The 14,110-nt window shown below is 42.9% G+C and overlaps 1 protein-coding gene across 7 annotated transcripts in view; it reads right to left on the reverse strand.

Annotated features, from left to right (window-relative positions):
• Positions 1-14,110, reverse strand: part of bcas3 (BCAS3 microtubule associated cell migration factor) — a 315,169-nt gene that overhangs the window by 125,903 nt on the left and 175,156 nt on the right. The window contains exon 23 of one of the 7 annotated variants that reach the window (XM_026193349.1): positions 1,151-1,617. The exons of the other annotated variants lie outside the window; for them this stretch is intronic. Coding sequence (XP_026049134.1) covers positions 1,478-1,617 — 140 coding nt within the window. The 3' untranslated portion in view covers positions 1,151-1,477. Of the gene's footprint in view, positions 1-1,150; positions 1,618-14,110 lie in introns of those variants that run through there. 7 annotated transcript variants of the gene reach the window in all.

The following is a 14,110-nucleotide window of genomic DNA, read 5'->3' on the forward strand; positions in this document are numbered from 1 at the left end:
GACTCCATAAGCTTTTTCCTTTTATTTCCAAGCAGCCCTCTCTACCTCTCCTCAGCTCGCTGTGCTTCATTTCCCATTGCGATGTGGGTGTGTCTTTGGATCGCGGCACTTCTTCCAGTGCAGCGCGAGTGTGCCACTGCTGTGGGGAATGCCAGCACCGAGGAAGAGGGCGAGGAGAGAAAAGGTGCTGGTGAAATGTTAATGTCTTGTCCTGTTCGATATCCATATCTTTGGTCAGGAAACATCAGCTGCCCCTCCCTGCCATGCTCTGATGCTGTGGGAGTCAACTTTGTGCCATGCATGAGGAGTTCCTCCACCCTGTTGGTGTGTCGTGTTTATATTACCTTCTTGTTGGAGCATGAGCATCATCACGCTCTTTTAGTCCCACCTTTGGCCACTTTGCAAATTTTATACATATATACAACAGACAAGGGTGACTCACAATCTATATATGAGCCTGCAAGTCTACCTGGGCTATAACCTTGAAAGTCATAAGTTTCAGAGACACTTCAGAGACCTCTCACACCAGGAGGGGACCTCTTATTCCTGTTTGTCTGGTCTGGGGTGGAGGTCACATAAAGTTACATGAAAGAATCCTCAGGGTGGCTGGGAGACAAACAGGCAGGGATATGGATGTGTGTGAAAGAAAGGGGCTGGAGGTGGTGGTGTGTGTGGAGGGTGGGGGGTGTTAGGGTAATGTCTGGCAGATGACAGATCTGTGAATTCTTTCCTTGTGCCCACAAGGCAAAAGAAGTCGTGGTGTGGCGGTCACATCTTCAGAACACTTACAGTCTTTATCCCACTCTTCTTCCCCCATCCTGGGGGGCTCAGCCTGCTGATTACAACATAGGAGGCTATTCAGCAGCTGCCTCCTCCTCCTCATCTCCCTTCCTTTACACAGACATAACTGTCCTCCACTCTTAACCGATCTCCCCCTTCCTTCTGAGACGATCTGAAAACATATTTTGCAGCGGTGCAAACAGAACGGGAGGGGCGAAAACAAATGCCGGCCTGCTCCATTTATCACATGGCACAAAAGCGGTCAGTTCAACGCCTCGTCCCACTACAGCGTCACACGGTCTTTTAACCCCCCTTCCCCACCGGCCTCGCCCACCTCAAGACCAAAGGATGCTGGATGATACAGCAAAACCGCACAGAGGCACATTCTAAGACACACTCTGCGTTTGACCCAGACAAGCCACCCAAACACAATCTCTCTTAACACTTCAATCAGATTCTTCACCGCTGCACTGATGGCCCCGCCCTGCGGACCGACGCTGGGTTGGCGAATCGTGCACAGTACAATGTGTGTTTTCATTCCCCCCTCACCCCCTATCCACTCAAGCCTGCCTGGCTTTAAACTGCTGTCCTTTTGTTCAAGACAGTTGTAGTCCATGTGTCTGTGTGTAGATGCATGTAGCAGTGGGCTGCTGGGGGCAGGGACAAGGGGTAACTGAAAAAGGGCAGCTAACAAAACTCAATTGTCCTCAGAGTGGTGGTAATTGCATTTGATTAAAATAATGACAGGGTGTCGGGACAGAATGGAGGGTCCCTTGGTGGGAGTGTTGAGGGCCTGACACTGAAACCAAGGAGGGGAGAGTGACATAGAGCACTCACCTGTATCAGCGCATGAGGCCGGGGCACAAGGACAACACCACATGGAAGAGAGAGAGAAAACAGCTCAGTCATGAAATAATCTATTATATATGGCATGTAGTAACAATTTTATACAATATTTCCTTTGCTTACAGGAAAGCAGGCAAACTATTCCATGAAACATTGTGAGATAATTAAAGTGAGTTTAAGAAAATAATCCCAGACAGATAAAGTGGTTAGATCACAATTAATATCATGCCATACTGTTATATGTTACTGCATATATGACAGAAAATAAGGGCAAAAACAAAACAAAAGAAGCAGATTCTAGGGCCGCGTCCCTGAATACATGTCAGGGCTGGACAACCCTAAAAATTGTGGCATTTGCCACCTACATGGTTAAGTTTAAATAATTAAACATACTGTTAAGTTCAGGGAAGTGACAAGCAGTCACACACCGTGTTCACCTATTCAACTTCTACCGTAATCACACTGAAGAATTTCCATACATGGCTTCTTTTATGTGTTGATGTATTTCTGGCAGTCTCAGAGGACTGATGTAGAGACCTCATAATATCACTCTTGCTCCCTCTTTCTCCACATCAAAACGCAAACTGCTTTCAGGCAGTAAACTCAAATACAGGGCAGCATGAGCCTCCACACTTAGCCATTCTGTCCTTTGCTGTGACCTGCAGCAGCTGGCGGCGCTGTTAAACAGCCTCTGCTTTTGATGCACGCCGAAGCCAGAGAGAATGAAAGGGATAGAAGCTTTACAAGTGGTCCAACAGCACAAAGTGTCTCTGCTCTCTGTAAAAGCAGCGCTTAGGGTCAGAACGGGGGACGAGAGAAAAGAAAAGAGCACAAGAATAAGAAAAACAAGTGTGCGTGTGCGTATGTGTGCGTAGGAAAGAGAGATGTGTGTTAAAGCCACAGAAAATATGATTGCCGGTAGGGATGTCAAGAGTCTCTGAAAGGAGGATGTCTAAGCTGGGCTCAGACTCTCATCTCCTCACACAGCCTCGCCCTTTCCCAGCATCGCTCTCTTCATTTATCCCTTACACCTTCACAGGAAGTTCAGCTTGCCCCTGGAGCAACTTGCCCCTCCTCCTCTCCCAACAACACAATCATAGCAGTGGTTCACACAAAAGGAGAGGCAGCAGTGAGTGTGTTGTGCATTAAGGGTCACAGAGATGTCAATGAGCCTATGAGGTTCTGTGCCTGTCTTCCAGGAGGGAACATCCCTGCATCGCATCTATAGAGGCACTTTAGGCTTCGCTCTAGTAATAAACAGAAAGTACTCAACTTACGTTTTATTCTTAGCTATTATGTTGGGTTAAACTGGACTCAGCAGGATTTGTCGGCACGTCGGATCGTGACAACAGTAAACACTAAAATACATGTTTAATGGACTTCCATTTGATATTTTGTAGCTTCCCTACTGTCGCTCCTTTTTTAGGCAAACAATGGAGCGGGACTCGCCAACCTAGAACAGCAGAAAAAGCAAGCTTCTAACACAGCTGATGTTAGTTTTCATCGCCAAGTATTTTAACGTTTTAACCTGAAAACAAACTCGAAGGAGTGACAGACTAAAATCAGTGACATCAGTGACAGCTGCCTCACTGAGAGGTTTCAGACATGGTTACTCTGGAATGAACGGACTGTGTTTTGGACCTTACTGCTAACCAGTCACCAGCCGTTAGCTTGAGTTGAACAGCAGCTGAACAGATAGTGAAAAACAAACAAGAAAACAATGGAAAATGGAGGGAAAGGCGTTTACAAAGACAGGCTACTTGGTGGGTAAAAAAGAAAGGTTGTGCAACCACGGTGTGTGGGTGATGTAGCAGAAAATCTGGTGACCATCGATCAGAGTTCACAGGTTAATATAATGTATAAAGTCTTGTTATCTGTTGACTGTAGTGCAAATTCTCTAATGAGAACTGAAGCAACAGTCCTGGTGTCCAGCGGCTGGCTCGGGCTCTTCTGTTCCCCCTGTGGAGAGCTGTGTTCGCTTGGGTACTCTGGCTCCCTCTCACAGTCCAAAGACATTGTTGGTTAACTGGCGATTCTAAACAGGACGTAGGTGTCAGTGTAAGCGTGAATGGTTGAATGTTTCTCTGTCGGCTCTCTGACACACTGTGGAGGGTGTACCCCACTCCAGCTCCCACTGTGACCCTGAATTGGATAAGCAAAGAAAGTGAATGGATGGGGAGATAACAAACGAGACCTTGACCTGAACTTGGGTAAAGCCCTGTCAGGTTATCATTGTGTTACACTAAGCTTCACTAAACACTGACCAATACTCTAGGAGGAGTCGTGGTTGCTGTGAATTGTGGACAGACTTGTGAGGGATGCCCCACCATGGTACAAGCTCCCTGCTCCTTTGCTAGCATCCCAGATTTTATGACAACCAAGGAAAGATGGTGGGAAAGTTTAGTTTTGTTACAGATGTGGACAACTTTTCATTAATGTTCCAAAATAAGATACTGGGACTCACAGAGTCCTTCTGGAGCTATGAAACAAACGTCTTTCTGCAGAGAAAGTATTTTACACCGAGCTGCATGTGTTTAAGTGAGAGAACACTACGGGCAACAGAACATCCAAGGTTTACATGGTTTATTCAGCCATGTGTGGCAGCTTGTCCTCTGAGTTCATGCACACTGGGCTTTAAAGTTCAAGGTCCTCTTCGCTGTGCAAGAGGCCAATTTCGCCCTCAGTGTCCAAATATTTACTGTCCAGCAAGTGCAGGCTGTCGAGTACTGAGAAAAGCTGTTGCCTGTCTATTAACTCTTGGCTATATCATTTGCATTGAGCAATATCACGGATTACAAGCATTATGAGGCATAAAAGAAATTCATTACACAAATATTTAGAATGAATGATAATGGCAAATGAGCCACAATGTAGCAAATCATAAAACACTTGAGGCTGTTACACAATACTCAACTTAAAAGTTTATTGGTTCTGTCGCGTCTTCCATAGACATGAATTTACTTAAGTGTCACTGCGGCCTGTATGGAGTTCATTCAATATGGCTTCACTATGTAACCTGTGGGAGAAATGTTATAACGCCTTCTGTGGCTGTGAAAGCAGCCTTAGTCTGAAAAAGTAAACAATCCATTCTTTATTTGTAACCCAACAAAACAATCTAGAAAGATTTGATAAGAGATTTAAACCTGGATTCAGATTTAATAAAAAGCTATCAAGCTCCATCAACAGCTGAGTGTTGTCTACCTCTGAGTAACAGGCTTTCATTCACTGCTGTTAGTTATTATGGTGCATAGTGTAACCACTGAGGAAACGTGACAAATTACTTAAGATACAGAGCTGATTTATGTTGCAGTGCTTCCTGCTGCCATATGAGTGTGCTGTGATGAATCTAATGATGCAAATTCTAAATATTATAGTGATAATAGACAGAAATCCAAACAACACGTCACCGAAGACATTCTCAAATCTTGCAGGAACCCCGGTCAGACGTAGGATCCAGTGTTTGTGGGAATCTCCCAATGCCATGAAAACAGAATAACCAGGCACTGGAGGACTCATTCATCACACTCAATTCAAGAATGAAAATTACTTAAGCTACTTAGAAGAAAGAGAATTTTTAGAATTAGAAAATGTTATTTATTTATTTATTTTAACCTGCAACAAATTACAATTTGGCAGTACTGTACAGTTCTGTCAACTGTTTCACTGAGCAGGTCAGGGTGGGAATAATTTCCATCAATGCTGCCCATTATAGAGACTGCAACACATGATAGCTGCAGGTTTATGATACTCAGACAGTTGATATTTAGTTTGAAATGTATTTTCTGTAATCTTACAATGTTTTTATTATTGTACAGTCTGAGACACATTGAGCATCCTTTCATATTTGTTTCAAGAATGTCCCCATAAACAAACAATAAATATGTAAATATGTAGTCTATCAAAATAACATTTCAACTATAGTACATATTGTAGACTCAGTGTACTGACTGTGTAGGAAAAAGGATGTTAGAGAGAAAAACCAGGAGTTACTCTCCAGGCTTCTGTCAACAAAGTCAGCAAGATTTGTACGTCTGCGAAACAAAACCCAGGACAACAAATCTCCCATCCCGACCTCAACACCCTGCAACGGTAGGCAGGTTTCTATTCGTTCAACAATATAACACAGCGTCAACATGCTACATTACAAAGGGGCAGGGATAGCTCAGTAGGTAAAGTGGTCGCCCCATGATCGGAAGGTCGGCGGTTCGAATCCACTTAACGGCTACCCTGAGGTACCCCTGAGCAAGGTACCATCCCTACACACTGCTCCCCGGGCGCCTGCTTAGTGGGCTGCCCACTGCTTCACTGAGTGAATGGGTCAAATGCAGAGAAAAACAAGTAATTTCCCCATGGGGATCAATAAAGTATCCATTATTATTATTATTATTATTACAAGAGCTTCCTCAGGACTTTCCTTCCTGTCAGAGAGCAAAAGCCATAACCACAGGCAGCGAACACTATCAAATAAACAAATCAAGAAATACTTTTTTTTTTGGAGGCATTTTTAAGCCTTTCTTTAACAGCACAGTGGAGAAAGCCGACAGGAAAGCAGGTGGGATGACACAGAAAATGAATCCAGGTCCTTACAGTCAGCTTCATGGGTCACCTGCCCAACCAGGTGACTTTCTTTCATGAAGCCAAGACAATCGGCCTCCGCTTCGCATGGTTTGAATCTGTGCTCTCCGTCATTCTCCTTTTCCGACTGGAACCCACCTCCTTCCCACCTCCACTTTACACAGTGTCTAGACTCCAGGGGGTCTGGTCCTAAATCCTATCACTGCTTGGATTTCATTCGGCCACGACGGGTCATCGGAGTCTAAACGCCAAACACATGAATTTCTCTATCACAATGAGTCATGTTCATTTCTTCCAGGTGATATCTCCTTATTGAAATGACAGAAAATAATCAAGCTGATATATTAAGATAGTTCTACAAGCAATGTCCCTATGGATTACAAATGCATGTACACATTTCCAAACAGCATCTGAAGGACAGGGTGAATATGGAGGGAGGATCTCTCGGCACACAAAACTGATTTATTGCATTTCTAGTAGCAAAAATTAGGAATGACTTTCTTTAAGAGGGTTAAAGAAAGCTAAGGAGAATGGAGCAAAAGAAGAGAGGAACAAAGGATGGAAGAACTGAGAGAGAAGCAGATAAAAGCAATAACTAGACGAAGAGAATTAGAAGTTCCTGACTATCAACAACAGCGGGACAGTGTGTACGTCAGTGAGTCTTTGAAGGTGAAAGTCTCAGCAGATGAAAATGGAATAAAAAGGTTCAGATTCTTCTGAGTAACAAAGGATCTGAGATACTAAACTGTTTTTATGTCTGCTGAAATTCCACAACTGCACCTTTTGTTATTTGTCGAAGGAGGGAAATTATTAGAGCTCCCTTTCCTCACAATGAATCATCAGATTCAGTGAATCATTCCAGCTGCCAGACAAAATTAAAAAACTAAAAAGCCTTCCTCTGAGTGTGTGAAGGCCAGGACAAGCCAGCTCTTGAGAGAGAGACAGACTGGACAGCAGTGCTTGGAAGCTTCTGGAGTGTTTTCCTGGCTGAAGCTCCAGTCAGACTCCTCGGTGTCCTTCAGAGTAAAAACAAAAACATTTGAAGTGTACAGCTCACAGCTAGAGAACATCTCTTATTTGTTATCACTTATGCTCCAGGCCCAGTTTACATTCTCCTGAGTGCGTCCACTGGGTTGTTCATCCGGAAATTTGTCCCCTACACCCCCTCCTGATTTAGATTTGGGGAGCAATAAAACTTGCTGAGTTGTTGCCTTGGACAAATAAACTGACCAAAGTGTTGATATAGAGACGTCTGAAAGAAACAAAAAAAGGAAAAAAAAGGAGGGCGAGGGGGGGGGGCATGTCAGGAGGAGAGAGACAATGATAGCTGCTGGTCTCTCACTCCCTCCTGTTAAAGTTTCCGGCGAGCCAGTAAACATGGCAGCGTCTGTCTCCTGTGGGAGCTAAGGGAAATGTGTTTGTGTGAGAGTGCGTTGTTGAGTAGATGTGTGTGTTTATGGATGTTTGTGTGTGGTGATGTGCTGCTTGTCGGTGCATGTATGCATACACTGTCTGGGTGCTTGTCAGTGTGTGTGTGTGTGTGTGTGTGTGTGGAGGTCAACATTTCCTCTCTGTGAGGGAGTTGTACTGAGGCCAAATGCCCAGCTGCTCATAGGTGTCTGTTTACAGACTGATTCAGGCCTAACAGGGAAGACTCACACTCACACGCACACGCCTTGTATCATTCTCAGAGAATTCTCACAAAGAATGCAACATACAAGGTTTGCAAACTGATGCCGTGCGATTTGTTTGTAAGAGTGCACACTCAGAACATCAGGTATTTAACCACATTAGGACATTAGTAATTACATCACCTGAAACAGTTACAGACATGGCACTTAAACACAGTGATTTCAGGATTTACTTGTTAGACCACCAAGCGCATGTTCTGTAGTTAAATGGTTTGCTCAGTTACTCGGAACAATGTGTAATTCTGACTGACTTTGACGGGCACATTTGAAAGCTGGACACAAATATCTACTTGTGTAAAAGTGCCTGTAGTATAATGTAAATACACTGAAGTGTGCTGACGTCAGCGCGCGATTATTCTTCAAAACGAGTTTCACAGCAGCAGTGAGTGCACATTGGTCCCACGTCTCTCGTAGACGGTGAGATGCGATGACTATGAAGGGTAGAGCGCGTCACATTTGCATCAGTTTTCATCAAAAAACCACCGTTTTTCCACAAGATGTACAGCGTCTGTACTGTGAGACGCCAGGTTATCACAATACTGACAGAGACGACTCACAAAACTCATCACACATAGATTCTTCTCAAAGTGCTGCTTCACATGGAAATGCACAGTTAGTGTTGTGAAGGGACAGATTTCATCCAGACACATAATCAGTCCATGAAGCGAATCCTAACCTAGTACCTTAAACATAATGGTTCGTATGCAGGACTTTTCTGCTCTACCCGAGCACTCAAAGTGCTTTATACAACTTCATTCACCCATTCATGCAAGCACTTTTTTTCTATGCTTTTCCTAAGTAACTGCTTCCTATCCAACATTCACACTCGATGGGTCCATCACAGAACAACTTAGGTTAGTATCTTGCCCATTGAGACTGGAGCAGGGATCAAACCACCAACCTTCCAATGAATACCAGACCTGCTTTTCCTCCTGAGCTGCAGCCGAACCAGAAGCAATCCTGAGTCTCCACACTCACGGCCTTTAAGTTTACCTGTGTTTGCTGTACTGCAGGCAGTGACTATAGGCCCAAAACAACATTCCTTGATGGGACTTCATTTTTTCACATAATAGTGTGTAATACCTTGATTGTGGTCTGCTTGTTTTATTTCATCAGATTAAATAAGAATTTTCTGAGAATCATTTAGAGAAGCAACAAGCTCGATCAAGTCATGTGTTCTTCACATCAGAAAAACAAATTTGAGTGAACATAAAACAATTCAAACAAAAGTTTTCCTAAATATTATAATCTAATATGTCTATGTGTTTTGGACTACATATTTAGCCGTACATAATACACCGGTTAGTACTGACACTAAATGTCAGTAAAGTTCTGAAAGGAATAACACATCTTTTTCTTCAAAGAAGGTTTAGTTAGAAGGGACAGAATATATATTAAATATCTCTTATAAGTACAGACCAAAAATAAATCACAGGTATCAGAAAAATGTTTTATTGTGCATTCGTATACTGAAATACTGAAAAGCACAGCTGAAAAGAACTTTCTTACAGATTAAGATTTCCGATTTTGTGTGCAGTAAGTTGTGCACAAAGTGAGTACTAATAGCAAGTCGGTCACTGTGCAAAGAGCACTTCAGACTTATTGTTACGTGGTGCAGTTAGAAAGTCACACAGCTAAAAATCATAAGCCATACTGGAGCTGGGTGATCTCCCCTTCATTAGCAGGTCTGCACCTTTTCTGTGGATGCTGCTATTCCAGAAACTGCACTTTTTTTCATTCTGTTCAATATATTTTTCTGTTTATCCAGAGGCTACTTTTAGCTTCTGGTTGGCCACCACAGCAGGTAGCGCTGCATGTTTGATGTGGCAGATTTTTATGCCACATGTCCTTCCTAATTCAATCCATAAGGGACTAAACTAAGTACCTGATTATTATCTTATTTTATCAGGTTAATGTGTAACCAACTAGGCTCTTGAGGAACTTTACAATATATAAAAATAGTACATATTTAGATTTCTATCCTATCAGGACTTCATGTATACCTGTTGCTTGTAGAGTCCTTATGTTGATATAAATAACAAACTTGACATCAAACAGATTTTTTTCTAAACCATCACTAGTTTTTTACTGATTTGAATTTTATTCCTATATGTACATGATGAAAGTGTCAGTATGTAAGTTATTGAACATGAAGTTCTTCCTCTTTCAGCACAGCTTAAATACATATGTACAACATCACACTGAGACTAACGATGATGAAAGGACGTTTTAACCAAGTTAGGGCAGATAATCCTCTATGAGTGAGACACTTGCGCCTCACATGAACGGACAGAAAGAATCACTGTTACTTTTCCTTTTTTGTCATAAATAACATTTCTGAGAGGACACGGAAATGATTTCAAGTAATAACGAGACTTAACAAGAATTTTGTCTTGTTTTCTGCTCTCTCCTTGCCAACACCAGACCCCGTGATTCTAGTCTAGCTATTTAATTTGGATCTAAATGATGATTTGTGCTGTGTGTAAAAAGATCTGTGCTAAAAGATCAACTACAGTATGTCAGCAATATGCAGTAGACAGCCTGAATTCAAACAGAGAGGACCCATCCTACTGGTCTAATTTAACTGAGCAACAACTAAAACTGCTTCTTGGAACTTGCTGTGTCTAAAGTTTTAATGAAATTAAAATTCATTGCCATGTTAAATAGTATCCTACATAATGCTTACAATGTAGCAAAAGACAGTTACAGAATTTGTCAATGTATCATATTAGACTTTGTATTAAATTCCCTTCAGTTTTGCTACATCGTATTCTATGTAGCAAAACTTGCTACAAAGTTGCAGGGCAGCCTGGCTTTTCTCATTAAAAGTTAGACCTTGTCGCTCTTACATATGTTAATTGGTAAGGGGACTGGAGGAGTGCGAGCGGGCTTAGAGGGAAACCTGGACGATTAGAATTACACCTGTGTGTATGTGTGTGCGCTGTATAGTGACACACAGCTGGGGTTAGAGAGACTGATTCCAGGTAATATGAAGTGAAATTCAAATTGCAAAACAGAAACAGATTTTTTCAATATTTTGGTAGAAACCGTGTGTGTGTGTGCGTGCGTGTGCGTGTGTGTGTGTGTGTGTGTGCGTGCGCGTGTGTGTGTGTGCGTGCGCGTGTGTGTGTGTGCGTGTGCGTGTGTGCGTGCGTGCGTGCGTGCGTGCGTGCGCGTGTGTGTGTGCGTGCGCGTGTGTGTGTGTGTGTGTGTGTGTGTGTGTGTGCGTGTGTATTAAGGGTATAAGGGTTGCCCTTATGTTTTTAACTAAGGCCTAGTTTGGAGGCACACTGGTGCACACACACACGTGACATGACCCTGGCTGACGGCTGATGACTGAGGCCTCTTCAACAACACACTTCTGACCTTTAACCCCTCACCCCTCAGACCAGCCTCCATTACCTCACAATTACATCCTACAAATGGTTTTCCCTAGGAAGTGCGCACGTATGCTTGTGTGTGCTTGTGCGTCAGTGTTAGTCCTTCTTTTCATTTCTTTCTCTCCTTTTACCTTCTTTCTTCCTTCGTCCATGCCTTCGTTGATCCGTTTAGTTTTCACGGACTTTCTTTAACCATCTTGGTTCCTCCATTTTAATTCAATTTAATACACTTGTATTTGTATATAGCAAGACACATAGGTGCTTCTATGTCCACTATGCATCATCTTTTTCTGTTTAATTCCTTCTTCCATCTGTTTTTTTTTTTTTTGCTCTCTTGTTAAAATTCCTTTCATTCATACAGATTTTTTTAAGAATAAAATTTCTCTTTTTTTAATGTTTGACTACTTTCTGACCCAAATGTTCATATGAACAAATAAAACAGTATATTTCCATAAAATCAAAAACAATAATTTAGCCATACACATACATACACATATACATATATGGATCAATGTTGTCAAGTGAATGCATTTAGATTTTGGACAGATAATGTTTTCTTCAGAGACGAGAGCACCCCAGGATACTGATTTGGCCTGAACCCCCAGAGGTCATATGGTCTGACCTTTAGGAAGCAGTCAGCAGCAAGCCCACAGGGTTGCAGGTAGATTAATGCACACACACACACACACACACACACACACACACACACACACACACAATGATATGACGAGTGACATGTCAGAGAGCAGCAGCATGTGCACATATGGATGGCTTGAGGGGAAATCAAGCTGTCGCCTCTCAATGAACTCTAACAAAAGGACTATTGAAAATAACAAGACGGGCTCTCACAGTGGCAGTTCAAGAAAAAAAAGTTTCCCTTTGTTAGTCATGGCAACTTCTCAGTGCCGTGCCATTCAAACACCAGATCCTCTCAGCGGTGCCAAACAGGTTTTACAAGGGTTCACTGCACTTTGAAGAGAAGACCACTGGGTGCAGGTATCAGAATACTAACATCCGACTTTGGCATCTTAGTCTGAAAACATTTCTGATGTTGCATATCGCAACAATGACGTTTGTTGCACATTACGATGCTTTAAAAAGAATACGGTTTCCTTTCAAACGTCTGTGCAGATGATTTTTACATCAGTACAACTACCCAGTGGTTATTCTTGGGTTTTACATAGCCATATAAAAGTCTTAAACTTGCTGGAGTGTATGCTTGCGCTCTTACATAGGAAGTGTCGGGGATCTGGCTTGGGTTCAGTGCACTTTATACTCCTACCACAATGTTTATTATTTCAATATTGGTCAAAGATTGGAATCCCATCCCTAAAACACGCATGGGTCTAATCATTTTCAAGTCCAACTGAGGTCTTGTACTGCCATCAAATGCACAAAACTGTCTGAGCAGGAAAGTTTTCAGGGAGGGGGATGCCCGATTGGAAACTCCGGCATCAGTCTGCCTTTATGTTACATGATTGAGCTTCTTCGTTCTCTGCACTGCTTCCCATAAGATCTAACTTAAGGCCTTCATCCAGTTCCCAACACAGTTTTCCACTTAAAGGCCACTTTTGAGTTGAGTCTGTGCACTACCTAAAGATGCAATTTCAACTTTTTAGGCACTAAAAGGTACTGGTAACACAATACCCTCATCAGGATTTTCAAGTACAAGCTCAAGTACAAGCGGCGCACGTGTGTGTGTGCACGGCTTTATGTCTGACCAATGCTATAGACGGATGGGATCATCAATTCTTATTTAAGGCCATTTCATTTCATATGACACCCTCTTATTACAATAAATTGACTGGTCATAGCCGTTTTGCAACGGATGTCGAGTTGGTGTGTAATTTCCCAGTGGCTCAATTTAAGATAATGGTATATTGTAAGAAGCAGAAAGAAACATAACCTTTTTGCCTCAGCAGCGTTCAAACATTCAGTTAGGCATGATATATGGGCTGAAAACATTGACAATATCAGAATTTTCAAAAGTGGTGGAGAGAAAATAAACAGTGGGGACATGAGAGAGGGTGAAGGAGCACACACAAATATCAATAAACACTCCTCTTCCGTCTCGGAAGCTTCCTGCTTTATTTGATTAGGCCGAAGATGGAGGGAGGGTTGGGGGAGAAAAAACAGCAGTCATGCTCTTTTGCTTTTCTTCCTCCTTTCCCTTCCTTCACAATCTCTAGCCTCTCCTTAATGGGAATGGGAAGTTTGGGAAGTGGAGGAGAGGGGTGGGCTGCAGCTAGCCTCAGCCTAACCTCCCCCATCTGGACCGGAGGGGAGGGGGCAACTTGCCAGCCTCTAGGCTACTCCCCAACCCTTCCCAGCTGTTGGCTGTTCAGGGGCAGAGCCCAACCCCCTCCCCACCCACCACCCCCAAGTGTGTGTTTTTGGTGGGCTTGAGAAAGCATTTTTTCATAAACAATTGCCATATCCTCCACCAGCTGTTGACCCCATGGCTCCTGTCCCTGAGCAGAGCTTGGGAAGCAGGCAGAGTGGAATGGTTTTCATTTAGGAGACTCTGCTTTGCAGGGGAGACTTGCTAAAGGGTGCTTGGCCCCAGTACTGTTAGCACGCTAGCTATAATACACAGCCTAGATAGGTCATTGGTTGGGGGCACGAGATGTTAGCTGATAGTAGCCACAGTGACAGCACCTTGTGTTTTGAGGATCTAGCTGGGGGCTCAAGGTGCTTAGACTCAAGTGGCTTCAATATCTGTTTGGCAGAAACGATCTTACTAGAACTGATGCTAAAACTGATCTTTTTACTGTTGCATTCTTTAGCTTTTTGGTAACCTGGGGACAAAAACAAGCTGAAATTGAAATATTACAAATG

This window comes from Astatotilapia calliptera, chromosome 14, assembly GCF_900246225.1.
Source record: "Astatotilapia calliptera chromosome 14, fAstCal1.2, whole genome shotgun sequence".
NCBI classification, from domain to species: Eukaryota; Metazoa; Chordata; class Actinopteri; order Cichliformes; family Cichlidae; genus Astatotilapia; species Astatotilapia calliptera.